A 19,028-nucleotide genomic window follows, 5' to 3' on the forward strand; every position below is an offset into this window, starting at 1 on the left:
TTTAAATGCCTGGCTATAAATGCTGGGGCTCTCTGTATATCCTTGAGGAATTCTCGTAAATCTAAAACTTAGGCCAGCCAATGAGAATCCGGAGAGATAACGGCTATCTTCATGTACAGGAATACTGAAGAAAGCATTCTTCAGATCCAGGATAGAAAAATATTTAGCCGATGGGGGAATCATTGTCAAAATCGTTGTAATGTCGGAAACCGCTGGGTACTGGGGCTCAACCACCTTGTTAATGTGGCGTAAGTCAATCACAAATCTATAGACATCAGGCGTATCATCTGTGGCATCAGCTGACCGTCTTTTAAGAATCGGAAGAATAGGACTATTACATCTGTTAGAGTCCGTCTCCTCCACGACCCCCGATCGAATCAAATCCTGTATTATCTGCAATAGGGCTTTTTCGCCATCCCTAGATATCTTATATTGGGGTATTCTGGGCAATTGAGCTCCCACTTGAACCTTGATGGACACAGGGGCAATATCCATTTTTCCCACATCCGTATCACTGTTGGCCCACAAGCTCTCTGGGACCCCTTCAAATTCAGCCGGCAGAGGCTCATCTTTAGAAAAACATTGCTGCGCACGCGCAACGGTAGGACCCAATGTGAGGTACACACCGTCCGGAGAACAATAAATGGTGGCATGTAATCTCTTCAGCAAGTCTAAACCCAACAAATTTTCGCCATAATTAGGTCAGTAGAAAAGGGGAATCTACAGTAAAAGGGCCAATTGTAAGAGCAAGAGGTTTAGAGATGGGGCTGATCACCGGAGTACCTGAGAACCCCACGGAGATATTATTCTTGCCTGACAGAGCTGCCCCTGGGACCTGAGAACGAGCCACTAAACTTTTCATAGCACCCATGTCTACCAAAAATTTCTGTTGGGACCCCGACAAATCTGCAGTCACATAGGGTCCTCGCTGATCTACATCCACAGAAACTGGTCCCTCGCTCTGTCCTACGCTGTCCTAGTTATGGGAGAATCCTGTCAAATCATCCATCGTATAATCATCATTGTAGTACTGTCCGCCTTCCCTCTGAAAGTGTTGTCGATCCCTGTTGTCATCGAAACAATTTCCTCCTTGTCTCCCTACACCATCAGACTGCCCATCATGTCTTCAAAAATCACCTCGACCCCGTCCTCTGCCTTGGCCCGCATTCGACTGAAACTCGGGGCAATCTCTCCACCAATGCCCCTCCTGTTTACATTTTGCACACTGATTCTGTCCCAATCTCTCTCTTGTCACCCCTTCCGTAACCACTTCCCCCTCGTCCCGCTGCCGCAGGTGAAGCACCTCTGCCTCGACCTTTGGACACATGTTGTAACAAAACCCTTGTCTTCAAATCCTTGGCTTTCTTTTCTTGCTTGTCCTTACTCTCATTTTCTCTATGTTCGTAATACTGAGCCATGCTTAGAATGCCAGAGGGCGTGGACGTCATCCACGTACTCTCTGACGCCTGCAACCTCGCCGATATTTCCGGTAACAAGTTCATTACGAACCTGTTAACGAAAAGTCGTAGCCCTCCGTCCTGTGACATGTCCTGTCCAATGAAATCCATAAAAGTCTCTTCAAACTTAGTAAAAAAAATCAGACAGCTTCATCCTTTTTCTGTCTACAGGCTGTCAACTTATCCCAGTCCACCTTCTTTGGGGGAATAAGAGAATGCATATACTTAATAATTCAGCAAGGCTAAAATCTCTGCTTTCGGCTACTCACCTGGCTTTCGTTCCTTGTCCCAATCCTGCAATTCCACCCATGTACCACCCAGTTCCTCCGTATAATCAGTGCCCTTCACCTGCCTCCACATGTCCACCGGGACTAATAAGCCAAAGAATAATTTAATGTCCGCTAAAGTCATAACGGTCGAGGATGCAGCTTCCGTCAATTCTTTGTAATAGGCAGTCGGATTTTTTCTGGAATCTGGCAACTGAGCCTTCAAAGCGAACACCTCACTCCTTTTCCACGGCGTATATACCCACTGTTCTTGAAAATGGGCGTCTACACGAGCCCTAGTGACAGCATGTGTGACTGGATCTACCACTTCGGGGGCTTCAGGGTGAAAAATAGGGTGTACCTCACGCATTGGGTGTATCTCAGGAAAATGGGGTGTACCCGCAGAAGGTAATTCATTTCTATACTCTAACAGGGATCTCAAACTTCGCATCACCTCCCGTACCCCAGTGTTAGCCCTATAGGCTCCATTTTTTATATCTTGTAAAATTGCGGGTGCCGCTCCTCCATACCCCTGTTCCCATAGCGCTATCAGCGTTGTCGACATGTGCCACAAAGCATGCTGCTGCATCAGAGGTTCAAAATCTTTCATTGTGGACCAAATGTCCTCAAACGAATAAATATTATTCCTGGCCCACTGACAAGCTTGATTAGCCACCACCGTTTTTTCATCTAAGCCAATTGTGGAGCGTGTAAGCAATTTTCGCACTTGGGAGAGCAACCCACTTCCCATACCTCTATTCGGTGTCAACAACCCCTCACTGGGAGTAGCACTAGCAGAGACAGCAGGGAGTGCTGAGAGAAGCTGGGAGGGAGCTGGTGAGCTTGCCGCAAGCAAAGAAACAAGGGGCGCTGGCAACAATGGGGAGGCAGAAGACGACACGCCAGACGGGTGTGGGGCACTTGCTTGCGGGTCCGAAACCCCACCGGAGGAAACCGAACCCGGCAACGTGGGATATAATGGCTGCGGGGCATAAGGGGGAGGGGGTCGGGTACTCAAAACATCTTCCATCTCGTCCTGCTCATCCTCTCGCACTACATAACTTTTATTTTCCTTCAGCCTGAAAAGCCTATCTGCGCGCTCAACCCGCTGCTCGTTCTCTTTCTTTGTATGCTCCCTCGCTTTCTGAGCCATTGTCTGCGCCGCCCTCTTCTGTGCCACCTTCTCCTCTCTCAACTGACGTTCTCTCACGTCCTTCTGCCACATCCGTAATGAGTCAAACATGCTCTGACGACTACGCCTAGCGAACAATCTGTCTTGTAAATAGTCTAATTTTGCCACGTCAAAAGAGCCTGTCAATGGCCACTGCAAATCCACATTGTCCTTGGTATACCTGTGCCACAAAGTACCAAACAAAATCGGGGGCAATCCATGTTTCACATACATATAAAAATTTGGGGAGCCCTCCACCGGGGCAGGTTGACTTTCAGCCAATCTAGAGTCCGAAACGCGACAGCAGCATCCGAAACACCGCAACTTGCTGAAACACGGCATCTTCGCACCAATGTAATCACACCTTCTCACTGTTCACTAATTTCCTATTACACAATGGCTCCTAACACATCCACACTTATATTGTATACACTAAATTCAAAAACACACGTACATTCTATACATCAAAATCCTGCCAAACACGTGTTACCAAAATGGGACCAGGCCCGTCGACCAAGTCCTGGGGAACCTGGACCCTACCGCAGACCGAACAGTATACTAACTGTTCTGAGGCCAGGGGACACATCCACCACTCGGGCGGCACTGCGGGTCGCTGCGCACTTTACCGCAAAGGCCCAGAACTCACACCTACCAAATCGCCAGCCTTAGGCGTTCGGGGTGAAGTCCGGGACCCGCCGCAATGAGCCACGCCTCCACCACAGTGCCACCCGGTCGGATGACCGCAAACAAACGTCCCCACACCTCCCGTTAAGTCTGTCAGAGCGCCACTCGCACTCTGAGTTCCCCGGAGCACACTAGCCCCAGGAGCGCACCGGCTCCTCAAACCATTAGAGACACCCCAGTCTCTCGGAGCACTCCAGCTCCTTCAAACAGGTGGACCACTCACCTTCCGTACGCGGTACCGACCTCTACCGTTCTTCACCTCCGGCTGCCAGGACCAACACGGTCAGCTCCAAGTTCCGCCTTCCGGACCCCGGCGTAGGATCCCGAACCGGGACCTCTCCCGATCAGCAAGGTGGGGCAGCGCTGCGAGAACCAAGCTCGGCGTCAATGTGGGTACCCAGACCCACTGTGCCGACCAGAGGGTCCCGGTCTTCTGCTACCCACCTACGGGTGAGAAAGATCCTTATCGCGGGGTCCCTGTTCGGGCGCCATCTGATAAGAGTGGCTCAAATCCACCCGAGTGAACTACCACACTCACCTATAGTTACTCAGTAAGAAGTCAGCCGGACAGTGGAGAAGAATAAACAAGGTAATTTTATTAGGCCACAAACTCCCATATGAGAGGGCCCTGTCCGACCTCACCCCAAAGAGTGCGCCGAGAGGACTAACTCATATCATCACAGCAATACATTATAACATGGTACAGTGAAGCAAAACACGCCCCTTCTGGAAAATTACTGAACCCCAGAGAGAGGAACAATGGCATCATACAAGAGGCATCTGCACCTGCAAAGGCAACATTTGGCTATCTCTGCCCAAGGCAGCGGAGCTGGGCCTCAGCGTCTCTGGTGTATGAGAACATTACTGATAAGGAACTTGTTAGTTTCGGCCACAGCTAACTGAGAAACGGAAAACTGCTGCATTAGGGTTTTTCTATTCCTACGGGAGGGGGATGAGCGAGTGCGACTCGCAGACACAGAGGAATACTCAAAATGGAGGCACACAAGCTAAGCTAAGGAAACTGAATATCACCACACGTATAAATGAATAATCACATGAAGAGGAAAAATAACGTAAGAGCTTAAGTATATACTTCATTAGTTAGACACATGATGCTAACTTGCATATGTAAATGTTAATGGGTGGGGCATCGAAAATGAAACCTATCAAGGGGCAAAAAGGGGACAAAAATAAATAATGAAAGGAGGGACCACCCAAAAGGCCTACAGGTCTTACAGGGGGCTCAACCTAAAAAAGTTTGAAGACCTCTGGCCCACTCTCTGCAGTGTTGGAACACAACATTTATCAAAAAGACAGCCCTATTTAGACCTGATTCCACAGACCATACTAACAGCGGACGCGTCCCTCACTGGCTGGGGAGCTTATCTTCAGTACCACACAGTGCAAGGCCTGTGGAGCCAACGGCAAACGTTGCGCCACATCAATCATTTAGAGCTGCTTGCAATCTTTCTAGCTACCAAGGCATTTCTAACGCACCTGATTGGAAAATCTATCTTAGTCCATACAGACAATATGACAGCCATATACTACATTCAAAAACAGTGGGGGGGCACACTCTCCAACTGTCTCACTTAGCCCTGGACATTTGCATCAGGGCTATTCACCACAACATCTATCTCCTAGTGGAACACCACCCAGGAGTGAACAACCAGATTGCAGACCTCCTCAGCAGACGGAGGTAACAAGTACACAAGTGGGAACTTCACCCTCCGGTTCTCCTCCCATACTTTCAGAGATGTGGACTCCCTCCGATAGATCTCTTCGCCACACTGCAAAATGCCCAAACTTTGCCTCCAGATACGCACACACACTCTTCAAAGGCAATGCACTAAGGATGAACTGGCCAAGGATATTTGCTATACTTTTCTGCCTCTTCCACTCATTCCAGCAGTGGTTCAGAAGCTCAGGCAAACATCCCTCACATTGATCATAGTAGCTCACACATGGGCCAGTCAACCATGGTTCACAACCCTGTTTGAGCTTTCTAGTCCCGCATCAAAAGCTGCACCTAACACCAACTCTCCTTACTCAGAGCCATGGAGAAATCAGACACCAATATCCCAAACAACTGAACCTCGCAATCTGGCTCCTGAAGTCATAAAGTTTGGTTATCTGAACCTGACTGTATGAACATCATGAGGGAGGCCAGAAGGCCTACCTCTAGAGCCTGTTAAGCAGCAAAATGGAAGCGTTTTGTTATTTATTGCAATAACAATCACATCAACCCTCTTGCTGCTTCCATACAAAACATTATCTGTTACACTTGCATTGAATTGGTCAGAAGTATAAGGACATTCCTTGCTTTGGTTCCTGGTGTAACTAATTAGGGTTTTAAGTTTTGCAAATTCCCTAATTTTCATATGTACTGGCAACTATATAGTTGTACCAATATGCGTATATACGCACGTGTACACATGCATAGCGCCATCATGGCATTAATCTTGTTACTGACCTAATCTGTATCTGTTTTAACCAATTTCCTAACTATGCTGTATTGGGACCAGAAATTTCACTCCCCTTTATTTATGGGGTAAGACCAACTTTCATAGATTCCTGTAGTGTTTGTTAAAATCAGTCGATACTTATCGAGCTAGAACGATAACAGAGAAAGTAGAAAGATATCTTAGTTTATGCTTTATTTAATCCTGATTATTATTCCTAAAAAAAGGGGGGGGGGGATTAGTAATAACTCATAGTAAAGCTCCTTTGTTGCTTAAGCTAACATGAACATTTTAGTCTTCTATTTACTGTGTAGGGCCATGGTGGTTTTAGTTTCCTATTTTAGCAAAAACCACTTCTTACCTAGAATCGCTAAATCCGCGATTTGATATTTTCAACACCGGATACGAGGAGTGGGGCACCTTTTCTATTTTTCTCTGTCGATATCCCCGTCGCCTGGTCAGAGGCCTATAAAAGGGCTCGTTTCTATGATCGAGACGCACTCCTGAACTCACAAAAGCAGAAAATAGACCCTAAATTGGTCTGTATAACAAAACATTCCACCTTGGATTCAACAGTCAGGCAAATAATCAACTCGAATTGGCATCTGTTAAATTTGAATGAAAATCAACAAAAACTAGCCAAACCAATGTTCGCGCATAGGCGAAATAAAAATCTGAAGGATCAGATAGTACGCTCTCGTTACAGCAAAAGGGCAGAAAGTCCACCTTTCCTACAGAAGTTAATCGTAAGCACTAAGGCAGTAAAAGGTACCTCCCGTTGTGGCTCCTGTCAGTCGTGTACCAGTATTATTACTTGGGAGACTATGATGTTTAATAACACCAACATCCAGGCCAAGGAACTATGGACATGTAATACTCAAAATGTCGTCTACTTAATCACGTGCCCTTGTAATTTGGGGTATGTGGGAGAGACGTCGCGAGCAGTAAAGACCCGATTAACAGAGCACAGGTCGGCAATAAAAACTAGGAAGTTGACAGCGCCACTTGTAAATCACTTCGTGGAGTATAGACACTCCCCAGATGAACTGAAATGGCGAATCCTAGAAAAGGTACACATACCAAACAGTAGAGGTGGTGATAAAATAAGAAAAAAGAAAGAGGTGTACTGGATCTTTACCCTCGGCACATTTAACCATGGTTTAAATCAAGAATTGCCTTGGGAAAATGCGATAACATAGGAAAGAAATACTGATACTGTCTTATGATTTTGTAGGAAACTTCAGGTCAAATACAAGAATAAGAAGAATAGGGTTTGCAATATACAACAAAATGTGGTCTGTACTAAGTTCACTAATCCCTTTGTGAATAAGCCCATATACCGAAAAGTGATTGATCAGCACAAGTACTTAATGAGAACGAATGGGAATAGCTGAAATAATTCCAAAATCAAAAACGCTACCTAGAAATCGGTAATGGTAATACAACGACCACAAGCGCATTCTGCTTTAAATATGGGCGTGCCCTTACCTGGATGACACTAGAGGAGTATGGTATAAATACCAATTGGAAAGGAGCTTACAAACCCTTTCCTTTTCCCAGGGAACGTGAGCCTGAAACGAACCGAATCGGTAAGCATACAAGAGCGATGGGAAACGCTACGCGTTTTTCATGACATTGAAAAAGCTTGCTTTAGAATAAGACTACTTGACAAATCTAAATGCCTTTTGACATTGTGATTTTGCTCTAATTCTTTATAGTCTAACGAGCCTCGTCTAGAAAACCCTCCTTTGATTGAGAGCTTTGTCAAGACTATAGAAGTCAACAAATCGAGCGCATTCTTAAACTCCCCGTTTGGGAGCTCAGTCACTGGTGTCCCGACATAACTTGTGAAGGTGAAAATCCGCTGTGTCAAATTAAAGCCAGCTAGAACTATATATCAGAGCAACGTTAATACAAACATTGTTTTCTCTCATTACGATTTAAAATAGACACGCCCAGACTTAAGACAACGTCCCTGGTAGGCGTCTTTTAACAATCAACCCTGAACCCTCTTTCGACAAGAGTCGATCGCTGCGGTGAGAAATCAGGTCCGGCATACTTTTGATAACGTTTAAACATCCTGAGAGCCTGCAAACTGTGTAATACGGCCTTTTAAGCTAACTTTATGATTTAATTTCCTTTTAGAACATTTATTTTTATTGAAAAATATAGTCTATAGTGGTCCCGGTACGTGAAGTGGGAGGCGAGCAGTGAAATCTGACAAAAAAGGTAACGCAAGACTATGCAAATTGCATCTATGTAAATTAGGAACTTAACATTAAGTCAATCGTATCAAGTTAAAAGGAAGTGAAATACCCTATTTTCCCCACAGATTTCACATACCGACAGAGAAAAATAGAAAAGGTGCCCCACTCCTCGTATCCGTTGTTGAAAATTTCAAATCGTGGATTTAGCGATTCTAGGTAAGAAGTGGGTTTTGCTAAAATAGGAAACTAAAACCACCATGGCCCTACACAGTAAATAGAAGACTAAAATGTTCACGTTAGCTTAAGCAACAAAGGAGCTTTACTATGAGTTATTACTAATTCAAATGATACACTTGAACACCCTTGTGTTCCTTATAATAAAAAAAAGTATGGTGAATTAACCGCATGTAAGAGAAAGTAAATAATACTGCGACGAACGAGGAAAGATAAGAACAGCTGTGCCTCGAGCAATAAAAGCATACAGGTTTTGGTGCATCAAATTAGGCAGGATAAAATAAATAAATATTAATGTTTATAGAACATAAGAGACTGAAACTTTCTGAAAATCCCCCCCCCCTTTTTTTTAGGAATAATAATCAGGATTAAATAAAGCATAAACTAAGATATCGTTCTACTTTCTCTGTTATCGTTCTAGCTCGATAAGTATCGACTGACTTTAACAAACACTACAGGAATCTATGAAAGTTGGTCTTACCCCATAAATAAAGGTGAGTGAAATTTCTGGTCCCAATACAGCGTAGTTAGGAAATTGGTTAAAACAGATGCTGATTAGGTCAGTAACAAGATTAATGCCATGATGGCGCTATGCATGTGTACACGTGCGTATATACACATATTGGTACAACTATATAGTTGCCAGTACATATGAAAATTAGGGAATGTGGAAAACTTAAAACCCTAAATAGTTACACCAGGAACCAAAGCAAGGAATGTCCTTATACTTCTGACCAATTCACCCTTTTTCTTGTTTTTTCCCCTCTTTCTATCTAAATAAGGGTGCAATAATAATGTAGACATGTGACTGAATGTATATATCAAATATATCAAGAACTACCACAGAATGTTTAATCTTGGACTGTTATCAAGATTTGAAAAGTCTATCTTCAGCTTCATATCAAATATTTATATATTCAAGCCTGGCTAAGGAAAACTAGAAAAAGAAGCTCTATCTGACAGAAAAAAGAGTATTTATTAATTGTAACACAATGTACCGTATGTTTTAGTGAAGTCTAAAAATGTTTTGTTCTTTAGAGATTTGGCTGAATAATATTTGTCCTGATGAAGACACTACTACGTGTCGAAACGCGTTGACGGACAACAGCCCCCCTCATACAATCTGGGATGTCTATATTGTTCCTCTAGTAATATCAGAACAAATGTCTTTTTTAAAATAATAATCAGAATATTTTATTGTATCAAACATATCATGTATATGGGATTATATGTGTTTAATCTTTTTTTATCAATATAATTAGATTTTTATATATCAGTACAGTCCATTGTGTTTCTGTTTGTGTAAATCTTGTTTTGTGAATAGCCAGTTCTTGTTTTGTATTTCTGCCTGGGCTTATACCTTTGCATTGAACTAACCATAAAAGAACCATTTTTACAACTGCATAGGGAATAAGTGGTTCTGCCCTCAAACCCTAAATTTCTACCTAAAGTAGTCTCTGCATTTCACATAAATAATGCAGTAGAATTACCAATAGTTCTCTCAACCTGATTCTGTTGCTGAAAGAGCTCTACATACCTTAATGTCAGAAGAGCACTCTTATACTACATCGAAAGAACACAATCATTTCGAAAGATCAAACAACTTTTTGTTGCTTTTGCACCACCACATAAGGCCAATCCTATCTCCAAATCCGGTATTGCAAGGTGGATTGTTAAATGTATTTAAACCCTGTTATGCAAAATCAAAGAACTTTACTTATACCCACAGAGCCCATCCACTCTCAAGATAGGGGCTGCTATGGCCTTAGGAAACATTCCCATAGTGGGCATTTGCGAAGCTGCAACATGGTCTACACCGCACATATTCACAAAACACTACTGTGTAGATGTGTTAGCGAGACATCAAGCCAATGAGGCCAAGCAGTACTGTTTACACTATTTCGGACAACTCCAGCAGCTACACTTTAGCCACTGCTTTGGGAGATTACTGCTATATAGTCTATGCAAAGCATGTGATCCATAGCTCACATGCCTCAAACGGATAACGTTACTTACCCAATAAAAATCTGTTCTAGACATTTACAGCTGTAGATTCGCATGCACCTCCCGGGGTACCTGTAGGTGCTGCAGTTCTCTCTCTGGTATACATACCTTCACATGGACATCTCTATTCTACTCTTTCTAACTCCATTCTCACCCTCTGCGGTAAAACAATCTAACAATGGAGTCAATGCCCATGCGCACTATTACTGAAAGGAGAAGTCGCCTACCTCATGACTGGAAAAACTTTCTTCGAAGAAAAACAAACTGCAAACATCCGGACCCAACACTAGCAGGCAGGAGTATGCAAAGCTTGTGAATCTACAGCTGTACATGCCATGAACAGATGTTTACTGTGTAAGTAATGTTATCCTTTTATACAAATAAATTGGTCTGAGTTCGGTCTTTGAGTGTGTGATATCATTTATTGCCTGAGTGTGTGCAATAAATGCTTAACACTACCCTCTGATAAAGCCTTATTGCTCGCCCACAGTACCACAAATAGGGAGTAATGTATTCACTGCCTTTACCTCTGCCTACATTTGGGGTTCAACTGCACTTTGTGCACACTATACCTTGCTTTGGTATAGGATATACAGAGCCAGCTTCCTACACACAGATTTTGTCAAATAGAGGATGTTGCGGTCAGCAGAGCATGCGGAGAAGTAAATCCTTCTGGATGGAGGTCCAAAGTCGCATCCTGGACACACACAGTCGACATGCGCACAAAGCTTTGCAGTCCATACTGGAAGGTCATTACAATGGGCAACTGGGTTCTGGATGGTGTTCAAAATTAATTCAAATATCACAACACTGCCCTCTGTAGAAGACGGTACATCAACATCACATGTTAGTGCAGTCTGAAATGAACATTATGCTGAAGAGAAGGACCCTGTACCGGAATCCCAATGAAACAAAGTTTCTTGTACTCTTTCTTGCCAGTCAATAAAAAGTCTGGGGAACGGCAACTGGTCTTGAGCTCAGACTGCTAAGTAAGTACATAAAGAAGCATTTTTTTTGTAATGCCCATGCGGCAAAGAGGTTCTGCATCTTCTTCAAAAAGAGAAATTTATAGTGTCCTTGGATCTTTAGGTACATATTAACTTATCCTTACGACTGCTTCTGCCAATTCAGAAGTAGCTGTCCTTGAACATATAGATGGGTTTGTGGTGGATATCCTAACAGCTCCATCATTGTAATATGATTTTAGTATTTCACAGGTACTGTAAACAAAGGGTATTCCTTGAGCAGTCTTATAAGGAACCAGATTAAGATGACCCTTCACTGTGTTATGATGACTTGAGTACCTGACAGCCAAAGCAGCACCAGTGGGCTTTGTGACAAATAGCCATACATTTAAAGAATGAACAGATATTCAGAAGGAATTCATAGGTTACCAAATTCCAAGTGATTTTAAATGTACTTCTGCATAATGTAGGTATGTTTCAGATTTAATCATGTGAATCTATTCTGGCTGCAGTGCTGGAGAAGAAATAAGTTACCTGTAACTCAGTTCTCCGGCATTGGTTTTTGTCACAGATTCACATGAGCTACCCTGATCCAGGTCTGACTCTCACTCATGCTACACATACTTCTACTCTGTGGGATTGGTGTGCAGAATGTGGTCTTATAATTGGCTAACATTTGGGTATTTTGTAGTAGGTCAGTCACTGCTAATGTAACAGTGTCTTTGGACCTTTATCCTTTTGTTTATGGAGTTCTGCAATTTCAAAATTCCCAGCTTAACCAGCAATGATTCAAGCATGTGACTATCAAACATATAAAATATGATAAGATGGTACAGGTAAGTAACTTGTTGATTCCCTTCACCCGGGGTTGAAAATTAACTATTGCTGTACCGCTTGGTCTTCCCTCCAGCCAATTGTGGTAAAATCCCATGAGTTTGAAAGAAGGGGGTTGTGGGTACTTTGTACTGTGTGTACATGTAAGGGTGATCGTGGTGAGGAACATTTAATTGTGTGAGGAGTACGATAACAGTTGGTGGGTGTGTTGTGCATCTTTCAGTGTGTAGTGTTGACCTGCTCCAGACACAATCAAAAATGTCTTACAATAATTTTGGGGTTCACCTTTTTTCATATGTATCATTATATTATACATTTCAAAATACCAGTCTCTCGCAGTAGTTTGACTTGGATGATCAGTATGTGTTTTTCATTTGCTAATTCAAAAGGAATCATGTTATATGTGTCCTGGGCAAACTTTTTACTCCTGTTATTGCCAATACTATTACATGTGTAGTACTTGCCACACTAATATTTAATATCACTTGGGCCGCAAAATAAGATTCAGTTTTTTGTCTCTTAATTCAAATTAAAAATAAAATCGTATTGCATGATATTTGCATTGCACTTCACTATATTTTCACAACAACTTGTCAAATGATTGACGAGTTTACCCATCATTCTTCCTTTTTGTGACCCATGTTCATCTGTTATAATTTCCTTTCATTTGTTAAGTATAGTTTTGACTATTTGATTTACATTTGATACAGTACCTAATTTCAAAATAAAAATAATTTACTAAATGTTAGCATACTGATGCTCAGTTTATCCATGTCGCCTGTAAGCATTGTGTCATTTCACTCACTTCCTTCAGGTTTTTCATAGTTTATTTCCAATTGTAATATCAAATAAACTTCCTCACTTCATCATAAAATGGTCATGATCATAATACATATACACCATCAGTGGAGGATTTTGCAACAGATTAGCAAGGATTTACATAAAGGAAGAACCCTCTTGAGTAATATTGGAAATTGATGAGATAGTGATATAAAAGGTAATGTAAATATGAATGAAAATTCTGTAATTTGTGTAGCCGCAATCTATTTACTGTAATATTTTATTTGTATTTTGATTTTAGAGCCAAATTATCGGCCTAGAGTAAACCATTTCAAATATTGCAAAACACGTGTCGACAAGGACAGACATAGTATCATTTATTTTTTTGTTATAAAATAACTCCTCAATCTCAACAAACTTTGTGAGAGTGCTATTCTGAAATCTTAAACTGCCTGGTCCCCATTTTAAAAAAAAAGGTATATTCAGTGATTGTGGAAAGAAGTCTTTTTTTTTTTTATATTATCCATAAAAGCGTTCTTTTAAACTGTTCTGTCTTTGTTTTTTGACTTTCCCAGAAATCAACGACCGTGATCAAAAACTACATGCACTGAAGGAGGTGCTAAAGAAATTCCCAAAGGAGAACTTTGAACTCTGCAAATATGTAATTTCTCATTTAAGCAGGTCAGTCAGTCTAAGATTTGTTTAGACACACGATGTTTAGCAACTTTTATTCTACTAGATTGAGTAAATACATCATTATAGGGGTGTTTTTTCACAGACATGATATGCCTTCTGACTGGACATATATAGCGTAAATCTGCGATTTTGCAAGAATTTGTTGGCTTTTTGGTTTTTGAGCCATGTTGAGTGACGGAAAGGTTTATTGTTTCATCTTCACAATAGTTTGAAAATGTGATATAATTCAGACTAGACTCTGGTAAACTGCGAACATTTTGGAGACAACACATTACTGTCACCCAAGAGTCTTTAACCCCTTCCGTGCGGGGGTAATTCCCCCGCTGTGCTGGGGGGCGGGGGCGCGCGCAGCGCCCCGGTGCATGAGGCACAGCACTCGTGTGCTCATGACGAGCTGAGCTCCTCATGACCACATCAGTTCCAGTGGAACGCTCAGCACAGCAGGGGAATTATCCCTGCGTGTGAGCGTTCCAAGGTTCATGACGAGCTGAGCTTGTCATGAGCACCAGCGCACCGTGCCTCATGACGAGCTCAGCTCGCCATGAGCATGAAAGAGGTTAAACAGGAGATGCTACTCCTAGAAAAGCATGGTATACGTGGCCCTATTGAAAGACCTGATGGATTGGGCGATTGAACACATTTATCTGAAAGACACGTTTGTGATAGATTCCTTACCTTAGAATATCCCCAGGCGTCAGACTGGATCCGGAAAATTTTGCGTAGCAATATCCCCTGCGCGCCGGCAGGCGTCGTCCACGGCTCCGCGTCAGTCGACTGCGTCCTTAGCGCCGGAAGGACGTTGTCGGAGTACTTAGACGCCGCCCATGCACGCTGACGTCCGTCCTTCTTTTTTCCGCGTCAGCTAGCGCAGATCCGGAGAAGCTCTACCCCTTAGTCTTTTTTGACTAAACTTTTTGATCTTTTTGATCATTTCTCTACTCGAGTCTGACTCCAACGGTGCCAGTAGGGATGCCCGGGTTTAAACCCTGTTCCAGGTGTTCCTCAAGTGTTTAGGCCTCGGCCACGACGACCGCACCTGCTCCGACTGCCGGGCCCTGACGTCTGAAGCTAGGCGGGAGCTGTCTCGCAAGCGACTGGAGCTTCGGCAGTCGGCCCGCGTCGCTCCCGGTCCCACGAGAGGTCGATGGACAGGTTGCGGGGTCGGAGCCCTCGCAGCTCCGGGAGTGGACATCGCTTGTCAGGATCCAAGTCCTCAGGTAAGAGGCATAAGAGGTCGGAGAGACATTGTTCCTCCGACCCACCCCGACACTCGCACGATGCGGCCGGGGGTTCGGGTGACAACACCCACGCGGCTCCGTAGGAGTCTCAGTCGTCGCCGCCAGCCCCACACCTTCGGGTCCCTGGGCAGGACCCGACGCCTGAGGATATCGAGCGGTACCTCATGGCCTTGAGGTCCCTCCCTCCTCAGCCGGATTCCGTGGCGCCTCCGGGCCCAACGGCCCCGGCTGGAAGGCCTAGCGGGTCGGGTGCTTCGGCTCCGACCCCGACCGACTTCGGTCCCGGCGCCGCAGGCCCTCTCTGGATCCGGATCCGGGTCGTAACCGGTCGACCGGCCCCTCTTGCGGGCTCTGCAGTGGGACCTGAAGTTTCAGTGGGCCCAACATCAGGGCAACTTGTCCGACCATTTCTTGATCTCGGAGGTCACTGCAAAACAGCTGCAGTGGTGGCTCACGGACCGTGATTGGGTCAGTGGCAGATCCCTCTCCCTACCCCACCCGGAGCACGTAGTTGTGACGGACGCGTCCCTCCTGGGTTGGGGGGGCCACATGGGAGAGGCGGAGATCAGAGGTCTCTGGTCTCCGGAGGAGTCCCAGCTCCACATCAACCTTCTGGAGCTGCGGGCGATCCGACTTACACTGAAGGCATTCCTCCCCTTTGTCCGGGGGAGTGCAGTGCAGATGCTCACGGACAACACCACCGCCATGTGGTACTGGAACAAACAGGGCGGGGTGGGGTCGTGGACCCTATGCCAGGAGGCTCTGCGCCTCTGCCAGTGGCTGGAACATCAGGGCGTGACCCTGGTGGTTCAACACCAGGCAGGTTCCCTGAACGCCAGGGCAAACAAACTCAGCCGTCGGTGCATGATGGATTGCGAATGTCGTCTGAACTCGGACGTGGCGCAAGGCCTCTTTCAGCAGTGGGGAGAGCCTTGGTTAGATCTATTCGCCACAGAAGAGAACGCGCAATATCATCAGTTCTGCACGTTGGAGTTTCCAAGGCGGCACTCGCTCGGAGACGCTTTTCATTGCGAGTGGAGTTGCGGTCTATTGTACGCCTTTCTACCTATACCACTTCTGCCCAGAGTGCTGAAGAAGATCAGGCACGACCGGGCCCAGGTTATCCTTGTGGCTCCGGACTGGGCACGAAGATATTGGTAACCCGAGCTACTCAGCATGTCAGTCGATCCCCCGATTCATCTGCCTCTTCGGGAGGACCTTCTGTCGCAGCAGCAGGGGGCGGTCCTCCACCCGAACCTGTCCAGTCTCCACCTACAAGCTTGGAGATTGTGCGGCGACAGTTGAGGCCATTTGACTTACCTCCCGAAGTCTGTAATGTCATTCTGGCAGCCAGGCGTCCCTCCACAAAGTCTGTATACGCCTGCAGATGGAACAGATTTGTGACATGGTGCACAGCAAAGGCTGTGGATCCACTCTCTGCACCCCTTTCTGAGGTTCTCCTCTTCCTTCTTTCTCTTGCCCAGCAGGGCTCTGCTCTGGGCACTATCAAGGGCTACCTTTCTGCCCTTTCCGCCTTCTTAAGGCTACCTGATCAGCCTTCCTTGTTCAAGTCCCCGATTGAAAATAGGTTTTTGAAGGGCATCACACACATATTCCCTCCTGTTCCTTTCGTGATGCCCCAGTGGGACTTGAATCTTGTACTTACCTACCTAATCTGTGCTCCGTTAGAGCCGCTCCATAACTGTCCTCTCAGCCTTCTTACCTTGAAGACTGCTTTCCTGGTTGCCATCACCTCTGCCAGGAGAGTGAGTGAGCTCCAGGCTCTTTCTTCCACACCTCCTTTCCTCTCTGTTCATCCGGACAAGGTTGTGTTGCGGACAAGACCTTCGTTCCTGCCCAAGGTTGTCACGGCCTTCCACATCAGGCAGTCCATTACCTTGCCCACCTTCTTTCCGCCTCCGCATCCCTCGAAAGAGGAAGAGAGGCTCCGCCGTCTGGACCCAAAACGTGCGCTCTCTTACTATCTGGATCGCACACGCCAGTTCCGGGTGGATGACCAACTCTTTGTTGGTTACGTGGGCGCTAAGAAGGGAAAGGCGGTGCACAAGTGGACCATCTTGCGGTGGATTATCTTGTGTATCCAGGCGTGTTACTCCTTGGCAAAGAAGGAACCCCCTGTGGGACTACGGCCTCATTCTTCCCGGCCATGGCGACTACCACTGCCCTGGGCCGAGGAGTGCCCTTGCAGGATATTTGCCAGGCAGCTATGTGAGCCTCGCTGCGCACGTTTGCAAGACATTATTGCCTGGACAGCCAAGTCCGGAGGGATGGCTTCTTTGATCGTTCTGTCCTTCAGGACTTTCTGGTGTGATTATTGGTTCGCAGACCCACCACCGGGGTTGGTATTACTGGGGTATCTATTCTAAGGTAAGGAATCTATCACTAACGTGTCTCTTTCAGATGCACAAGTTACTACTTGTGTAACGATATATCTGTAAGAGACATTAGTTAGTGATAGATTCCTTACCGACCCACCCATCCTCCCCGTTCTGCGAACCGATATCTAGGGTTAAGGTCATCCCCTTTCAGGGCCCTAGTTTCATGGCACCAGTGTTGGTTTTATCATGGCTCTGCGTATGTGGCGCGGAAAAGCTGTGTATCAGAACTGACGTCAGTGCGCATGGTCGGCGTCTAAGTACTATGACGTCATTCCGGCACGAACGACGACGGACGCGGAGCCGCGGACAACGCCTGCCGGCGTGCAGGGGTATTGCTACGCAAAATTTTCCGGATCTAGTCTGACGCCTGGGGATATTCTAAGGTAAGGAATCTATCAGTAACTAATGTCTTACAGATCTATCGTTACACAAGTAGTAACTTGTGCAACGGTTACGTTACTAGGCAGGGCCCAGCTCTATTATAAGAATGTAATGAAACTTGCATTGAGCAGATACATAATTAAAGGCACACGAAGATGTTCTGCTCAGAATTACAGTACACTTTGGACTGCTATCAAAACCTAGATAGAACTTTCATTTGTATAACTGATAAAGACTTCTATCCACAGATTCCTTACCTTAGAATAATCCTCAGGCTGCAGACTAAATCTGGAGACTTTTGATGAGCAGCACCCCTGCGCGCTGGTAGGTGGTGACGTTGTTCGGCTCTACTTGGGGTCAGTGTTGTCATCCACATCGGAAGTCGCGCACAGTGCCCATTTAGGTGCCACCCCAGCAGGCTGATGTCTTATAGAGACTTCTTGCCGCAAAGTCCTTACTTTAGAAGTATCCCCAGGCGTCCGACTGGATCAGGACTTTTTTGTGAGCACTACCCCTGCGCATTGGTAGGTGGCATTTTGCAGCTCTGAATGGCATTGTTGGTGTCGTCCGCACTGGAAATTATGTTCGGGGTGTCTATATAGGCACCGCCCAGGTGCTCTGACATCCTTCATTTTCTTTTCCCGCCAGCCAGCACAGACCTGGTAAGATCTAATTCCCCTTAGTTCCTTTTGACTAGTCTCTTTCGACGCTTTATCAAAGTATTTTTTGAGGTTTACCTCGTGGTGTGGCAAAAATATCATTGAAGAAGGCCAGCTTCAAGCTCTGCAGCACCTTTCACCGACAGATGTCGGTGACAGACCAGCACCTTGTATGCCTCAGGTGCCTGGAGTGGGACAATAACCCGAAGGCCTGCCCCGACTGCCATGTCATGCACCCAAAGGCCTTGAGGGAGAAATCCCTCTAGCTTCTGATGACTGGATGTGCAGTACCACTACGGTCGAGGTCCCAGTCGAGAGGAAGATACTGGGAGTGTTCGCGGAGCCCTTGGTCATAGTCACACTTCAAGACCTCGAGCCATTCGTGTAAGCTGAAGTCCCACAAGAAAAAAAATGTCAAAGCATGCTTCAACTTCACCTGGTCTGTCAGCCGACGAGATGAGGCAAAGCCACCACTCAAGGCCTGGCTCCACGCCTCTCCGACTTTCCCAGGAGCCAGAGCGACCCCCGCCCAATTGAAAGAATTTTACTTGGGTGGTCCGCTCCCTCCGGCGCACCTTTGAGTTCTGAAGA

At 45.5% G+C, this 19,028-nt stretch overlaps 1 protein-coding gene across 1 annotated transcript in view; it reads left to right on the plus strand.

The window, feature by feature from the left end:
- The window catches only part of ARHGAP35 (Rho GTPase activating protein 35), a 578,000-nt gene that overhangs the window by 476,411 nt on the left and 82,561 nt on the right, over window positions 1–19,028 (plus strand). The window contains exon 6 of the mRNA XM_086938465.1: window positions 13,640–13,745. Coding sequence (XP_086794591.1) covers window positions 13,640–13,745 — 106 coding nt within the window. The remainder of the gene's footprint in view (window positions 1–13,639; window positions 13,746–19,028) is intronic.

Source organism: Lissotriton vulgaris, chromosome 9, assembly GCF_964263255.1.
Source record: "Lissotriton vulgaris chromosome 9, aLisVul1.2, whole genome shotgun sequence".
Lineage (NCBI taxonomy): Eukaryota > Metazoa > Chordata > Amphibia > Caudata > Salamandridae > Lissotriton > Lissotriton vulgaris.